At 51.1% G+C, this 17,336-nt stretch overlaps 2 protein-coding genes across 3 annotated transcripts in view; both read left to right on the forward strand.

The window, feature by feature from the left end:
• The first annotated feature begins 709 nt into the window (after window positions 1-709).
• LOC142558409 (chitinase-3-like protein 1) lies at window positions 710-2,119 on the forward strand. Its single transcript, XM_075670545.1, has one exon. It carries the CDS (start codon window positions 710-712, stop codon window positions 2,117-2,119), a length of 1,410 nt encoding a protein of 469 aa, XP_075526660.1.
• Window positions 2,120-16,285: 14,166 nt separating this feature from the next.
• Window positions 16,286-17,336, forward strand: part of Dci (Dodecenoyl-CoA delta-isomerase) — a 31,474-nt gene continuing 30,423 nt past the window's right edge. Inside the window, exons 1-2 of one of the 2 annotated variants that reach the window (XM_075668484.1) lie at window positions 16,286-16,364; window positions 17,010-17,145. Coding sequence is in view for 1 of the 2 variants with exons in the window: in XM_075668483.1 (XP_075524598.1) it covers window positions 16,743-16,789; window positions 17,010-17,145 (183 nt within the window). In the remaining variant the exon portion in view is untranslated. Of the gene's footprint in view, window positions 16,365-16,424; window positions 16,790-17,009; window positions 17,146-17,336 lie in introns of those variants that run through there. The other variant, XM_075668483.1, reaches the window with a different exon arrangement.

Raw genomic sequence — 17,336 nt, forward strand, 5'->3', positions numbered from 1 at the left:
GGTCGGCCAACCTTGTTGTTACTTCTGCGCAAGTGGCATCAGCCCACTGTGAGGCATTGGCCAATAATTGAGCGGTTTGCACAAAATAAGTAGTGGTAGTTTAGAAAATAAAAGCTGTGTTACTGAGCGGAAAGACAGATTATCAGTAGCACGGTGCTCAAAGTGGAACAGTCATCATACTGGTGTGAATCGAAAAATGATTCCTGCTTTCCCTCTCATTAAATATTCTTCTTCTTCTTTTCTCGCTCTCTCTTTCTCGACATTGCGCATCGCAAGGGCCAATTGCTTTTGTACTAAGGCATACATCCTGCATCACGCATTCAACGATACTCATAATTTGGTGAGTGGCATTAAAAGTGAAAACGACCTCGAAATAAGGGCACAAGACTTGCGGTATTGCTTTAGTCAACCTCGCGCGGTGACGTTCATTAAAAGTGAAAAGAAAACAGCAATTGTCTCGTTTCTCGAGCCTCGAGGAGCGAATTGTCTCGTTTCGCGAGCCTCGAGGAGCGAGAAGCCGGTGCTGCGCGTGGCACAGAACAGTCTCGCTGCTGGACGCCCCCGACCGTTGCTCAGGCAGTTGCTCGATTCGATTCTCTCGCGATCGCCTCTCAATCTCACGACGCATCGCCTAGGCCCTTTCAGGGGTTAGAGCTCGAGCACCAGTCTACGCGTTGCCACCGTTGTCTCGGCTTTCTTCTCCTTCACCATGGAAGATGTCAGCACCGATGCCGCCACCTCTCGCGAACGACGTAACGCGGCGCGGAGGGCCGCCGAAGAGGAGTCAACCTTGCGCTACCGGCTGCGCAACCAGAACTTCTGCCTCGTGGTACTTCTGTTCGTCGTAGTGCTCACGGTGACCTGCGCCTGCGGAGCCATCGTCTACGCCGTGATCGAGCACTTCTGGACGCCCCTCAAGGACGTTGACGAAGCGCGCTCGCCAGGCTCCGGCGCTTCGTCGGCCGGTGGCAGCAGCTTGGTGCTCGGGTCCCCCGCCGCCGAGGTCGTCATGCAGCGGCTTCCTGACACCGAGGAAACGAGCCGCCGCGCGGTCTTCTGCTTCGTCAACCACAGCGTCTCTTCGGGGTCTCCGCAGCGGTTCGACGTGGACAACGTGACGGCCGCCCTCTGCGACGCGCTCGTCTTCGTCTCCGTCGGCCTGCTGCCCCAGGTGAGCGGGCTGAGCTTCAGGCGACCGACCCACGACGCAGAAGCGCTCCAAAGCCTGGTCTCCCTCGCCGGATCGTCGGTGGCGGCATGGGCTTGCGTGGGCGGCGAGTCCTCGGACAGCGCCGACTTCGAGTGGCTCACTGGAGACCGCAAGTCGAGGCTGGCTTTCTTCCACAACGCTGTGGCCTGGTCGCGCCGCATGGGCGTCTCGGGCCTGCTGCTCTACTGGAAGTACCCGCAGCGCCAGAGCCGCTCCGGCTACAACACCTTCATCAACACCATGCGCGTCGTGTTCGAGAGGGACTCGCTTCGCCTGAGCGTGGTGCTGCCCTGGGCCACAACCACGCGGCGGGAAGGCTACGTCGTCCGGTCGCTGTACGCCCACCTGGACTTCGTCGTGGTGGACACGCACCGCACGGTAGACCCGCGGTCCTTCCCAGTGACCACGTGCCAGACGCCCGTGCGTTCGGCGTTCAGGGCGCTAAACCACGGACAGGTGGGCCTGTCCTCTGTGCTCGACGACCTCTCGATGGACGCCGAGCACTTCCTCGCTAAGACGGTGATGAGCGTGTCGCTCTCGGCCGTCACCTTCACCATCAGAAGGCCGTGGGTGAGGCGCACAAGACCCGGAATGAGCGCTGCGGGTCCTGGCCGCCCGTTTGGCCGCACCAACCAGTCGGGCCTGGCCAGCTACTACGACGTGGCGAGGGCGTTCTCCCAAAATACGTCGTGGCGGCGGGAGACGCACGCGTTCTCTCGCTGCTCGGTGGCCCGCCTGGGAGACCAGTGGATTGGCGTCGAGGACCGCGGAAGCCTGCGCGCCAAGAGGTCCACGGTCCGCAGGACGGCGGGGCTGGCCGTCTGGGACCTTCCGATGGACGACTTCGCCGGCGAGCTGGGGCCCGCGTGGCCCCTGCTTCGCGAAGCCCACGGCCTGGTGCACGGCTGAGGGCCGCGCGCGCTGTGGCCCGGAGCCACTGACGGGTGCTTGCTTGAAGGCGTGCCAGCCCGACACGTCTTCAGGCTCTGCTGTGACGCCGGTTCACCTGCCAAAATTTTATTTTACTATTTTGTTTAAATGTTACCCCACGTTTACATAAGCCTGAAGGAGAATAAACTTTTTCTCCTCGAATGCCCGATCCCGATGTCTGGTTTCCTCAGCAGCTCATCCCATCAATCATGGTGAGGTGAAAAGTTGCACATCGCAACGCGTCATATAGCCAAACAATTCGGAGGCTCGGCGCAAGGAAAGTGGGCCGCGGTAGAACAACGTGACCGCAACGTCGAGAAAGGCAAAGACGTGGTCATCAGCACTGTTTGGGCAGACAATATAAAAAAATGTCATGAGCCATTGCACTCTGTGAAGGGGGTTGACCAGCGAAGTCATGTAGCACACGACACCGAGGTGACACATAATTATGAATAAAGGTATCTACTCATTGTCTTGATGGGTTGTCATCGTAACGAAAGGTATACGCATACTCATTACCTTGATCGGTGGTCATTATTTCACTCGCGACCGCAATCGCATTCTTTGATAATGTCAAGTCGATGCTCGTACGCCGCTGAGTGGTCGGTTGGGCTGGATCGGTGTGGCATCGCAAGGGATATGTCTGCAAACACTGAACACGTAAACCGCTCCCTTTTCGGTACCGACACATCCACATTGAAATCACCGACAATGACAACAGGGGTAGTATCATCGCAGCTAATTTACGCAGGGTGAGTAGCCATGAACCTTACGGGACTATGAGTCATTGCATTTTTTGCTTGCTTACGGCAATATGAGCCATTGATGAAGACAGTTTTCGACATGCAGTTCTGTATGTTGTATGCGGGATTAGAAAGAATTTAAGCATCGGCCGTTCGCTTAACTTTGCTGGGTGCTTGTAGCCTCTGCCTTACGGGGCTATGACCCATTGTATTTTTTGCTTGCTTACCGGAGCATGGATACTTATGCGGGTATGAGCCATTGATGATGATAGTTTTTGTTCACGGAGAACAAAAATGCACGGAACCCTAGCTATATACAGCTTCGCTGTAGAATTACGCAGAAACACCTCCGAAGATGTCTAAGTGTCTGTTCATTACATTGCACGGCATTTTCATTCGAATGCGCTGTTACTACCTATTACTTGCTTTCTCTCACCAAAGGTCGTGGGTTCGAGTGCCTTAATTAACTCTACCTTACTTAACTGTGTCTTAATTAAATTCGCCCTAAGTAAACCAAAAGTCGTCAGTTCGACTCCCACCAAAGTTCGAGGGTTCGATTTCAGCCAAAGCCGTGGGTTCGACCTCCCATGAATTTAGGCGTCATAACGCGACACAGCGGATTGTTTCACTCATGATCCCTCTAAGGCTTTCGCCTTGATAATTTCGGGAGAGCCGGTAATAGGGTATTTTTTTTTTGCACACTTGGTTAAACATGAGAAGAGATGGGCCACAGCTACACATAATTATGTAATTCACGTTTGATTCATGGATTACATGGCCACAATTAGCACATGACCGGGGTAGTTGGAGAAGTATGGGAGAGTCCTTTGCCCTGCAGTGGGCGTAACCAGGATTATAATGATGATGATGATGATGATAGATGTTCCTTCGCAAATTTGCCTGTCAGTATATAATCGGCTAAACAACATTGATATCGCAATATATGGCGCATCAAGCATAAACCGAAAAGACAAGCGTGAAGAGTTTTTAATGAGTATACTGAATTTAGCGCCCGTGTTGTGCTGCCTCCTCTGCCCTTGTCTCAAGTTTGCGCTATTGCTCCGACGTGATCCAAGCTGCTCTTGTGAGTATAGTGAATTTAACGTTCCACTGTAAGGCATACGGAACATTATGCCACACCGAACACAAAGCTTGAATTACTTGTGCGTTAAATGGCATGCGAATAAAGTTGAATTTAAATCATAGGGTGTTAATTGTTCTGTGTGTGAGGTGTTCTAGTACGTTTGTATATATATATATATATATATATATATATATATATATATATATATATATATATGGTGGTGTAGAGGTGGTGGTGTATATATGGAGGTGGTGTATATATATATATATATATATATATATATATATATATATATATATATATATATATATATATATGGAGGTGTAGAGAGATAGAGAGAGAGCGATGGCTTGTTCCCACTCGAAAAATATGGTACGTCACTGTCTAGCTCGAGGCTAACACTTGAACATTGCTCAGCAATGTGGGGAAGGGGGAGAAGAGAGGGAAATAGAACAGGGATACGAAGCAAGGGAGTCAATTTCATGTTGAGGCTAGCGTAACGCCGCATCTCTAGCTTATGAAACAAGGGAAAGTAACACATTAGAACGGTCGTAGTGCCTCAAATGTTGGCACGGAGCACAAAAAAACTGCAACGAGGTGAGAACAACCAGCAAAAGATCATCGTCATCAGCACTCCGAACGAGGCGAACATAGGCAAGTACCTACCGATGGGGCAACTACGCATCAACGACCAACTCTACGAAGTCACCGTCTACGAAACGGCCCCAAACTTCACGACCTAAGGAGTCAATCATCGGAGGCATTCCCCTCGAAAACGATCCCAAAATGATAGACGACATGATCGTTAACTCGAGAAACTCCACGGCCGTCGCCGCCGTAGGCAGATCGACTACTAATATCATCGCCTTCGACGGCCTCAAGGTTCCCACCCTGGTGCGCTACGGAGAAACCCTCCTCAGACGCCCTCTATGCAGGAAACAAATCGACATATATGCCACCAATGCGGCAAACTGGGCCACCGAATGGAAGTCTGCCCCGACTCCCAAGACAAGATATGCCCAGGCCACGGCGTCCGAAACCCAAACCAAGGACACTAGTGCACACACCGCTGCGACTTATGCGGGAGAGCACATCCCACGGCCGACGAGACCTGCAAACAAGATTCCCAATGCGCCCTACATCGCGAAAAGAAGAAGATGGGAAAGACGAATGGAAGCCGAAGTGCAGGTAGCCATGGAGGCCGCCACCACCGAGCCCACCCCGGCAGCGCGGAACGGCTCCAGATCTCGAGGCCTTGTCCACTTCCCGGGGCCGCTGCAGATCCAGGGGGCGGCCCAGGTCCAGCAGCCTTCCCCCTGAAAGCGAAGCGGGAAGTCCAGATCCAGGTCCAGGCAGCCCAACGCTACCGAAAATGTCAGCTGGGCGGACGTGGCTAAGGGCTCACCAAAGCAGGGGGTCTCGGGGTCTTCTACACCCAAACATAACAACAACACCAATAATGGCAACACTATAGCCACAACAACACTAGCAAGTCAGAACACGAAGCCATCGCGTTAATGAGGCGCGAAAACGCTATACTCAGACAACTCGTACAGCAGCTAAGGAGGTCCAAGACCTCAAAAAAGAGCACAGACATCCGCTAGAGATGCCGGCCAGCGCGCCGGTCGTCGAACTACCCAAAATCAAGTACCAACCGGCCCCGAAGAAACGGACAGCACAACCACAGCAGGGAAGCAGCAGGGTCGAACACGACCGTTCGGATACCCAAGACACGTTCACCGAAATACAGAAGACAGTCAGCAGTATCCTGACGGCCGCCGCCGGCCTCATCGCCAGAGTAACTCGCATGAAAGTAGTAGTAGGGCTCACACCGCCACAGCAGGGACACCCTGACCCACACTCGAATGCAGGCATATTCCTGGAAAAGCTCGCCCAAACTAACAAAGCCAGTTCGGCCAAGGCCATATCCCTGACACAACATGGATCCAGACCGTAAAGTATTCATAGTGTGGTTGTGTAACTGCCGAGGGCTCGTTAGAAACAAAGGCGTTCTTCCAACAACACGTCAGAACAGCACAACCCAAACCGGACGTAATCTTACTGCAGGAAACGGCGGGGTCACAGACTTCGCTCCACCCGCCGTGGTTGCTCAGTGGCTATGGTGTTGGGCTGCTGCGCACGATGTCGCGGGAACGAATCCCAGCCGTGGTGGCCGTATTTCGGTGGGGGCGAAATGCGAAAACGTCCGTGAACTTAGATTTAGATGCACTTAAAGAACCCCAGGTGGTCGAAATTTCCGGAGTCCTCCACTACGGCGTGCCTCATAATCAGAAAGTGGTTTTGCCACGTAAAACCCCATAATTTAAATTTTTAACAGACTTCCCGCCCGGGATACCGCGACTTCCCGGCCCCCGCACCACCGACGGACAGGGGGGTATACCCACTGTTGCGTTTCAGGGGCGATCCCACCGCTCGCAACCAGTTTGTTGCGTACTCCAGGGTAGCGTACCGTACTGCTGCCGAGAAGTAGCGGCGCCTACCTACGAAGCTCGACCGACATTACTTATTTGGTAGCGTAGCGTTGTCGGCGGGCTGCAGGCATACGGTAGACCATGGCGACCGAGCAAGGGCGAGACGATTTGCTAGTGCGGAACTTGCACTGTTTATTCAAAGGCAGTTGAAAGAAAATAAGAAAAGCATGAAGTATCTGTTTTTTAAATGCCGCTACCGCTTTCTCGTGCTTTTGCTTACGTTCTTCTTCTTCCTCTAGGCGCTTACGCTCATCTTTTTCATCTAGGCGCATACGCTCCTCTTTTTTCTCACGTGCTGCTCGTTCGCGCTCTTCTTTTTCCTCTAGGCGCTTACGCTCTTCCTCTCTCTCTTTAATGCTTTCTAGGCATTCCGTCAGTTCCTCGTCGTCTGCCCCGGTCGCTTCGATCGCCTCAATGATCTCCGGCTTTCTCTTTGATTCGGCAATTTGGAGGCCCAACTCTTTGGCCAAGCTCAACAATTCCGGCTTCTTTAGTGCCTTCAATTTCATGGCTGCCCTTAGTGCTGCTAAACCTTCACTCTATACAACCTTGACGTACTCAAACTTCCGTCAACGGTTTAAAAGAAAAATCACTGCTATGTACTTTCCAAAAAAATACGTAAAAGCCAAGTGATATCTCAGTGAAGAAAAGCCGGGCACTCACCATATGCAGTCATGATCCAGACGCCTTCCTTCCGAACATTGTTGCCAGGACGAAGAGGCTACGATCTTGTAGTTGTCGTCCAAGTGGGGGTCTCCAGGATTCCGTATTCCAATCGCTGCCAGCCAGTTTGTTGCACTTCAGGGGCGATCCCACCGTTAGCAACCAGTTTGTTGCACTTCAGAAAAACATATGAATGAACGAAAAAATGCCACGGAAACCCGGATGAGCATGAGGCTTTCGATACTCAAGGGGCAACGACTTAAACCGTCGGCATTGCCGTTAAGCTTACCCTTCTTGTAGCGAATATCGAAGGTGTACTGTTGAAGAGCCAAGCTCCAGCGCAAAAGACGACCGTTTTTCGTAGACATGGACTGCAGCCATGTGACGGGACAGTGGTCAGTCTCTATGGTGGATCTTGAGCCAGCGATATAGCAAGCTAGCTTCAGTACCGCCCAAACTACGCAGGCGCATTCCTTTTCTGATGCACTGTATGCTTTCTGAAAGCTTTCTACTGGCGTACAGTACAGGATGTTCGTTCTCGTCATCTTTCTTTTGACAGAGCACCACCCCTATACCCCTGTCACTGGCATCACACTGAAGAATGAATGGCTTAGAGTAGTCGGGCGCGTTCAACACTGGCTGACTCGTTCGTGCGTTCTTCAGCATACTAAAAGCCTTTTCTTTTGCGTCATCCCACTTTACCGTTTGTGGTTCTGTTTTTCTGAGAGCATCCGTTAAAGGACTCGCAATCTCGGAATACCGCGGAATATATCTTTGGTAATAACCCGCCAAACCAAGGAATGATCTGATGTCCCGCTTGGTGCGTGGTTGCGGGAAGTTGTCTATCGCGGTCAGCTTAACCTCGGAAGGCCGACGATGGCCTTGCCCTATTACATGACCTAGATAAGCTACCTCCGCGCGCCCTAATTGGCATTTGGGAGCCTTAACAGTTAAGTTGGTCTCTCGTAGCCGACACAACACGGTTCGCAGGTGTTGCATATGGTCCGCCCATGACGAAGAAAAGATAGCTATGTCATCGAGATAGGGAAGTGCAAAGTCCTCCATTCCTCGTAGCACGTGGTCCATAAGGCTAGAGAAGCAATATGGCGCATTCTTCAATCCAAAACTCAGGACTTTCGGACGAAAGGTTCCCATCGGGGAAATAAACGCTGCAAGCCTGCTTGCCCTCTCGGTCAACGGAACCTGCCAATACCCTCTGACTAAATCGAGCGTAGAGATGAAGTTAGCACTGCTCACCTTTTCAAGCCTTTCCTCGATATGCGGTATTGGATAAGTCTGGTCCTTCGTGATTAAATTGAGCCTGCGGTAGTCGATACATGGCCGCGGCTCTTTTCCTGGGACCTCAACCAAGATAAGAGGCGAGGTATAATCACTCTCTCCTGGCTCGATTACACCTAGCTCTAACATCTTGTTTATTTCAGCGGTCATGACTTCACATTGACGAGGAGAAACGCGATAAGCTTTCGAACGAACCGGGTCCGACGAGGTTAACTCGATATCGTGAACGATCGCAGTTGTCCTGCCCGGTGTATCTGAAAATACGTCTTTAAATTCAAACACGAGTTCCCTCAGCTCGGCCCTTTGATTGGGATTCAACTCCGCCTGTTCTACTAACTTAACAATGGTCTCGTCAATGTCTTTTGTCTCCGTCACTGCTGTTAACTCTGGAAAGTCGACAGGCATTTCCTCAGGTTGGCTAAGGGACATGTTCACAATGGCTTCCCTCTGCCTGTAGGGTTTAAGTAGATTGCTATGGTACACTTGTGGTGTCCTTCGTTTTCCCGGTACCGTGATTACGTAGTTTGTTTCAGATAATTTCTGAATTATGTCAACCGGTCCTTCCCATTGAACCTCTAGTTTGTTTTTCAACGAGGGTTACAGGATCATTACCTTTTCCCCCACTTCAAAGCGCCGCGTGCGAGCCGTCCTGTCATAGTAATGCTCAGCATTGTTTTGTGCTTTATGCATTTCCTGCTCAGCAATCATTGTGGCAGGGCTTACGTTTAACAACTTGCTGCATTCTGCTTCTCGCGACATTTCAGGCTCCGCTGCTTTCCTGGTTTTTTCATTAGCTGGCGTACTTTCCGCCTCATCCCCTATAGGGCTATCCTGTTCAGTACTAGTTAACCAATCAGCTGTCAAACCGGTTTCTTTCACCACTGGACATTCATACACTGCTTTGGCCGCGAGCTCCTTTGCCTTGGAACGAGTTAGGGCTTGCACTGTTCCCTCACTAAACCCGATTCCCTTGCGTCGTAGCAAATCCACTGATTTGTTAGAAAACAAATATCGGTACTGCGGCGGGAGATGTGCCGAGACGGCGGCTTCAGTGTCCAGTACTCCGAAAGGGCCTTCGATACGAATTTTGGCCACCGGGAGACAAACACTGGAGGCCTCTACGGCTTGCCTTATTGAAGCACATTCCCCCATGAACTGGCCTGCCTCTACGTAGGACGGGTGCACTACGTCCTTTGTGGCTGCCGAGTCGCGAAGCACTCTACACGGTTTGTGTTTACCACGAGGTCTCGAATGTACGGTTCGAGCAAGTTCAGATTCTCTGCGTTACTACTTAGTGACATCAACACTAGTTTGGTATTTCTGCATCCCACGGAGATATGCCCCGTTTGCCAGCAGTTCTAGCAAACTACTGGTTTTTCGGCCTCGAAAGCCTTTTTCTTTTGCTTTTCTGCCCTCTGTTCGGGTGACTCCTTTTCTCCTTCGCTGTCCTCGTCACTACTTTTCCCTGAATCTGATCTTTCCTTTGTTTTATACCGACTCGACTTTGACCATCGTTTTGGCTTGTCGGGTCTGCATTTATTCATCTCCTCCTTAGGAGCTTCGCTGCCTTCGTCCGCACGGCGAGTTACGTACTCCTCAGCGAGATCGGCCACTCTCGAAACAATGTCTACGCCTGGCCTATCCTGAACCCAATACTTGATGTTTACTGGCAGCCGGCGGTAGAACTGTTCTAAGGCAACGCACTGCATTGTCTTTTCGGCATCGCCGAGTGCACCCTCTTCTCTGAGCCATTCCTTCAGGTTTACCTCCAAGGTGTATGCAAAATCTGAATATGACTCACTTTTGGTCTTCTCGACTTCCCTAAACTTTCGCCTGAATGCTTCAGCTGATAATCTATACTTTTTAAGCAGATTTGCTTTGACTTCATCGAAGTCCTCTGCTTCTTCTTTTCCCATGCGGGCGATAATATCAGCTACCTCACGTGGCAGCAACGTAAGCAAGCGTTGCGGCCACGTGTTTCTCGCGAATTTTGCCTTCTCACACGTGCGCTCAAGCTGTACCAGAAAAAGACCTATGTCCCCTTCTACTGCGTAGGGTGCCATCAAGTCTGTCATTCTGCGCTCACTTTCACGTGCCTCTGTGCTAGGTCTTTCGTTATTTTGTGCTTTCAGAAGCTCAATCTCTAGGCGCTTCATTTCGAGGTCGCGCTCTTCTTTGGCCTCACGTGCTGCCAGCTCGCGCTCCTCTTTTTCCTCAAGGCGCTTACGCTCTTCTTTTTCCTCTAGGCGCTTACGCTCTTCTTTTTCCTCAAGGCGCTTACGCTCTTCTTTTTCCTCTTTCTCTAGGCGCTTACGCTCTTCTTTTTCCTCAAGACGCTTACGCTCTTCTTTTTCCTCTTTCTCTAGGCGCTTACGCTCTTCCTCTCTCTCTTTAATGCCCTCTAGGCATTCCGTCAGTTCCTCGTCGTCTGCCCCGATCGCTTCGATCGCCTCAATTATCTCCGGTTTTCTCTTTGATTCGGCAATTTGGAGGCCCAACTCTTTGGCCAAGCTCAACAATTCTTTAGTGCCTTCAAGTTCATGGCTGCCCTTAGTGCTGCTAAACCTTCACTCTAGACAACCTTGACGTACTCAAACTTCCGTCAACGGTTTAAAGAAAAATCACTGCTATGTACTTTCCAAAAAATACGTAAAAGCCAAGTGATATCTCAGTGAAGAAAAGCCGTGCACTCACCATATGCAGTCATGATCCAGATACCTTCCTTCCGAACGTTGTTGTCAGGACGAAGAGGCTACGATCTCGTAGTTGTCGTCCAAGTTGTGGTCTCCAGCATTCCGTATCCCAATCGCTGCCAGCCAGTTTGTTGCGTACTCCAGGGTAGCGTACCGTACTGCTGCCGAGAAGTAGCGGCGCCTGCCTATCTAAGCTCGACCGACATTACTTATTGGGTAGCGTCGCGTCGTCGGCGGGCTGCAGGCATCCGGTAGATCATGGCGACCAAGCAGGGGCGAGACGATTTGCTAGTGCGAAACTTGCACTGTTTATTCAAAGGTATATAGTTGAAAGAAAATAAGAAAAGCATGAAGTATGAAGTATCAAGTATGAAGTCTCGCAAAGTACATTTCGGAGCCCCTTAAATAACTCTCTACAAGTGTGGGCGGGATCTTGCTTCCGTCGATGACACGTGACAGGCACGGAGAGAGGGCCCCTCCTCCTGCAATACCGAGCACGGGAAGGATAAATCGATCCTCTTTTCGACGAATCCGGGGAGAAGGTCGGGTGAATGACCTCTCCGGCGCCGTGGGGTCCGGCCAAGAGAAGGTGGAGGGGATGAGGTAGCACACACGATGCCACGACCAAGAGAAGGTGGAGGGGATGAGGTCGCCCGTGGACTCCGGCTCAGAGGGTAGGGTGAATGACCTGTCGCCACGTGGTGTCAGACGCCAACCCTAACAAGTGGTGACTAAAACATGGGACAGCAGCAGCAGGGGCCGACCTACGGTCTCCCTTTGTTAGCACGTGGCGCACGCCACTGACGTACGCGGAGGGGAGCGTTCCCGGTGTCCGAGCCCAAGGCCCTGAGGCCCTAGGGTTCAAAGATAACAATAGTCATGTAAATAAATATGCGGTGGAAATTAGCAAGAGGCGATTGGAGGATTGGTGGCTCAAGAGCAGAGAGGTGACATTAGGTTAAAAGGGTAGGAAGACCGCCAATTTTAATAACACACAACACAGGTACACAAAAATAAAAGGCAAAATAAAAAGCTGAGAATGGTGGCAACTGCCATCACCCCGTTTCAAAGGGACGCTCCTACCTTCCATCCATCCATCCATCCATAATTGTCGCCTTTGTGAGCCGGATGTGCAAAGACTCGACGTGGCGTCTCTTAAACGGATTAATAGAGAGTTTTAGCAGAGCGTTTACGGTCCGCTCCGCTCAGACCGGCCTATCACAACAATTGGCACGCAGGCGCTCAGCAAAACGCTACCGGGAACTCTGACGCGCGTGCGCACAGCACACACAGCGGCAGCGGAACGTGGGACGCTGACCCCGTTCCGCTAGGGACCTGGTTTAGCGGTGCGTCAGGGAGTGTGTAGTTGCTTTCGTAATCGTTTTACCGCCAAGCTTAGAGCACGTCAGCGACGTCTCTGGGAGACGCGCTTGTTAGATAAGCGAAATCAATGCATTCTATGCAGCCACCGGTGCGCGTGAAACGTGTGCGGAGCGGAGCGCAAGCAAGCGCTCTGCTATTCTCCACGGCCAAGACGCTCACTTCCTCGTAAGCGATTCTGTGGTCGGCGCGCTCGCAGTGCTCGGCGAAGGGGTTGCCTTCTGAGTTCAACAACCGGACGACGTTCTTGTGCTGCCTTATCCGCTGGGGGAGGTTTTTTGTTTCGCCGATGTAGGAAGCTGGGCACTTGGAGCACGGGATTTTGTAGATTAGACCTGGTTGTTTTTCTCTGGGGACGCGGTCTTTGGGTCGTGGTATGAAGCGGCCGATTGTGGAAACGGGTCTGTGAGATACGCGTCGCTGGTGCCCCTCACGCATGGAAGCACAGCGCGAGCGCGTTTTGTTGTCTCCGTGGTGGCTGGCCTGCCTGTCCTCTGATCCTGATGGCGGGAAATGCGTCGAATAAAGCGGCGTGTGTAGCCATTCTCCTGCAGATCGGCGAACATGGTGGCTTCTTCTTGTTTCTCCGCTTCGGAGGAGCAGATGGACTTTGCTCTCCTCAGAAGAGAGGAGACGACGGATGCCTTGTAGTTTACAGGGCGGTTAGAATTAAAATTTAGGTAGCGGCCGGTATGAGTTGGCTTCCTATACACACGGAACTTTAGATCGCCCCCTTGTCTTCTGATAAGGGCGTCAAGGAATGACAACGTGTTGTTGTTTTCCCGTTCCATTGTGAACTGGATAGAGGGCTCGACCGAATTCAGATGTGCAAGGAAGTTTTCCACCTCTGATGTCTTTAGGATGCAGAAGCAATTGTCAATGTATCGAACGAAAAAAGAGTTGGTTTTTCTTGAAATGACTGCAGTGCTTTCTCTTCAATGGCCTCCATCGTCAAGTTGGCAGCAGTCACCGAGATCGCGGCGCCCGTGGCAGTGCCTCTGGTTTGTTTATAGAATTACCCTTTGAAGGAGAAAGCTGTCCTGCTCAGGCAAAACTCCAAGAGCCGGCAGAGTTCATCCGGAGCCAGGCTTGTCCTGGCGCCGATGTCAGCGTCCGCCTCTATGGCTTGTTTCGCTGCGGAGACGGCAAAGGGCACAGGAACGCTGGTAAAGAGCAAGACCACGTCGAACGAAACCATGCACTCATTTTCTTCCAGTCGTACGCGGGAAAGACGTTCGACGAAGTGGCTGGAGTTGCGCACGTGCGTTGGCGTGTTGCCAGTCAGGTGGGAGAGGACTCGGTTTAGGTAGGCCGAGAGGGCACGAAGCGGTGACGTGGTAAAGACGACGATGCGGCGCAGTGGAACGTCAGGCTTATGAATTTTCGAGAGTCCGTAAAAGACCGGTGCCGAGCTGTTCCAGCAGATCAGGCGTGAGTAGAGGGGTTTTGACTCCGGGTAGTGCTTGAACATGGTTGCTAAAGGTTTGTTCATTTTGGTTTGAAGTTGCGAAGTCGGATCCTTTCTTAGTTTTTCGTAAGCCGGGCCGCCGAGGAGTGTTTTAACTTTTCTCTCGTAATCCTGCCTATCAAGGACCACCGTTGAACTTCCTTTGTCGGCCGGGAGGGTGACGATGTTGTTGTCCCCACGAAGTTTCCGGAGAGCTGACCTTTCTCCTTGGGACAGGTTCTGCGGCTGGCGGCCAGATAGCTTGGACAGGATCCCGATCGCTTTTAGCCGAACTTCTTCGCGGGCGGAAGGTTCAACATGCTTAATACCGTCCTCCACGGCTGCCACTAGTTGTGCGAGGGGCGCTTTCGTTGACGTGGTGTTGAACCCGTGGCCTTTAGCCAAGGCAGACGTTTTGTCTGCAGACAGTAATCTCGATGAGTTGTTTGTGACAAAGTTGGAGACGTCGCAAGGCGGTCTACTTGCCTTCTCTTTTTTCCTTTCGCAACTGGGAGAGTTTCGCTGCGTGACCTAATGTCTGTTTTTCCTTGATGGTGGAGGAGACACTTTCAGCGAACGCTTCCAGTGAGCCAAACGTCACCGGGAGTCGGTTTTCAAGTTGCCGACGCAAAAAGAACAGGTTCAGCTCCTTCCACCTCAGGATGTCATGGCACTCATGTATGCTTGCGTGCACCAGTCGTCGTTCATCCTGGAAGACAATCTTCTTGCCTTTCGGTGTGTGGACTAGTCGTTTTAATCGGAGGCCTCGTGGAACCAGTCGCATATCATGGCAGGTCTTCCCAAAATCGAAGTGGGTCTTGTATGTGGCCACATTTTTGGAGCAGGTGACAAAGCGTTTGGCCAGCTGTGCTGTCTGCTGGCCGAAGTGAAGGCGTAAAGATTTGAATGAAAACACCTTTGACGGAAGCCCGTCTGGTTGGGAACAATTAAGAGTTGAAAAATTATTAACTCGAACCAACAATTTATTTGTAGGCCAACGTTTCGGGACCAGCTCGGTCCCTTCTTCAGGGGTCACTAAAAGGTGGGCCAGCAGCAGCAGGTGGCTGCCTACGGTCTCCCTTTGTTAGCGATTGGTAATTAGATTAGAGATTAGTAAGACGCCATAGGAAGATTTGTGGAAGAAAAGTAGAGAAACGACAAAAAACTGAGACGTACAAAAGCAATGTTCGCAATTGGGGGCTCAGAAAATGTGGTTGTGGGAGTTCATTGCGGTCTTTTTTAACTTGGGTAGGACATTAGGCAGTATAATAGCAACAGCTTGGTGGCGCAACCCACCGCCCCGTTCGAAAGGGGACGCTCGTAACGTCCACCCATCCGACTGTCTCGACGACCCGTTTAGAGTTTCTTTTTTTTTGCGTTTTGGGAAACCTGCCGGACAATTCACTAAAGTTATTGCCAACCAAGTGAAAACTGTGTCGTTCCCGTCCTGTTAACACCTGTGCACCGCACAGTTTCGTGCGAAGTGGGTGTTCTGTGCTATATATGTTTGTAGGAAGCGTTGTGCTGTACAGAACAAGTTATGTGTGTTTTGTGTCTGTGTTTCCTTTCTCATAGATGTTATAAGAAGACGGTTAGCGCAAATGCGACCAAGGGCGCCAGAAATTTCTAACCAGAGGTGCGAGAAATGAGGTCGCAGAATCGAGCTTCAAATACCGCGGCGCAAAAGCGTAACTAGCGTATGCAACTCAGGAGCGCGCTAGCGACCGCAGCGCCCTGCTTCTAACACAAAGTCCTTTTGTGCTTTTATTGCCGTTCTATCTACTGCTCCACGTGAGGAATTTTTTTTTTCTTTCTAAAAAGCTGTATATTTCGGTTATGGCGACTCCTGCGTAACTAGCGTAGCGTCGCTGCGCACGAAGGGATCACTGCCATAGCAACAAGCCATAACCGAAAATATTTGTCTCGTGGTTACTTTCGAGCACAGGGTTTCATAGTTGGAAGTAGTTGGAAGCCATATGTTTTCGAGCATACTTCATTTCTTTGACAAAGGTGAAAATTAGCGCAGAATACCACAGGTCAAACGCTGCTAAAATTAATTTTCAAGCATACTTGGAACGCATTCGAAAAGTTTGCAGCAGACCGATCTCCGGGTATAGTAACTCTATGGATCTCCGTAAGGAGAGATTAAAGTGTCCGTGCCACATAGCTTTATGGTGCAGCCAGATTTAGGCAGCTTTATTGGGCGCTAAGTTATTTTGAAGTGTCAAGCGAGTACACCTCGTCAGATGCACTATCAAGTAAAAACCGAAACCGAAACCACAAATTAATAATACTGGAGCACGTGAATTCTAAACTGTGATTGGCTGCTTCGCACGTACAACCAGTCCCTCCTCACAGGTGTTTTGGCATGTGATGGTTTTGGCTATTTGCATAATTTTTTGTTTGTGAAGTTTGTAAAGTTTGTAAGTTTTATTCCTCTTTCACTCCTTCCCTTACGCTGCGATCACAGCAGCAGGTATTCACGTAAACTGTTACGGCGTCCGCTTGTCATTGTAACTGTCACTTGTATATCGTTTATAAAAAAGGAAGCTGTCGTAGCGGGTACTGGCGGTGACGCGCTGCCGGTAGCGCAGACGCGACATCGAATCGCTTGACGGAGGAAAGGTCGCTGCTCTTCTCCTTTTCCTACGCGACTTTTGGTGATACTGAACATCCGTGAGAAGAGCGCAGAGCTGCTAGGGATCTTCGAGTGACACAACCAACACAACTGGGCCAGCACATCTGACCGAATAAGAGGAAAGTTTTGCGCTGGTGACTGCTGACGAGTTGTGTGAGAAACGATGTTGACCCTAGCGCGGAGACTGGCCATCCGCCCATGCTTGTACAGGCAAGGTTTCTTAATATTGTGCTCTACCTCGCGGTAACTGACCGGTGTAGTTCGCGACGACACGACATCGGTTCAGAAGGCACATCGTATCATTATCATATACGCCGAGCCGGTTTTCACTTCTGTCGCGTGGTTCCAATGCTCGAGGTCATTTCCTTACGACTGCGTTCTCTCGATTTTCTTTCTTCGTTATATTTGCTTGTTTATCCTTTTACCGCAGGGTTAACGCAGCCCTGTGGTCTTCGTCGGCCACCTCGCCCCTCGAACGTTTCAACGACGCTGTCGCCAATCTCGACAAGGTGCCCGAAGAGCCGTCGAACGACGTGAAGCTCAAGTTGTACGCGCTGTACAAACAGGTAATAGTACCAGCTGCTTCTTTGCCGTGTAAAAACTGCGCAAGCGTGCATGCGACTTGTCGTTAGCTGTGCGGTGGTCGCAACGCAGCGGCTGCCAGTGCATCAGCTATCGGCGCTTTTGCTAAACTCGATGCAGCCGAGTCCGACCCGCAAAGCCGGAGCATATGAGAAACACCGTGCCGAAAATTGTT

The sequence above is a fragment of the Dermacentor variabilis genome, chromosome 9 (genome assembly GCF_050947875.1).
Source record: "Dermacentor variabilis isolate Ectoservices chromosome 9, ASM5094787v1, whole genome shotgun sequence".
Classification (NCBI taxonomy): domain Eukaryota; kingdom Metazoa; phylum Arthropoda; class Arachnida; order Ixodida; family Ixodidae; genus Dermacentor; species Dermacentor variabilis.

Coding starts and splice junctions, on each gene's coding strand:
- LOC142558409 (XM_075670545.1), top strand. CDS start 710: ATGGAAGATGTCAGCACCGATGCCGCCACCTCTCGCGAACGACGTAAC.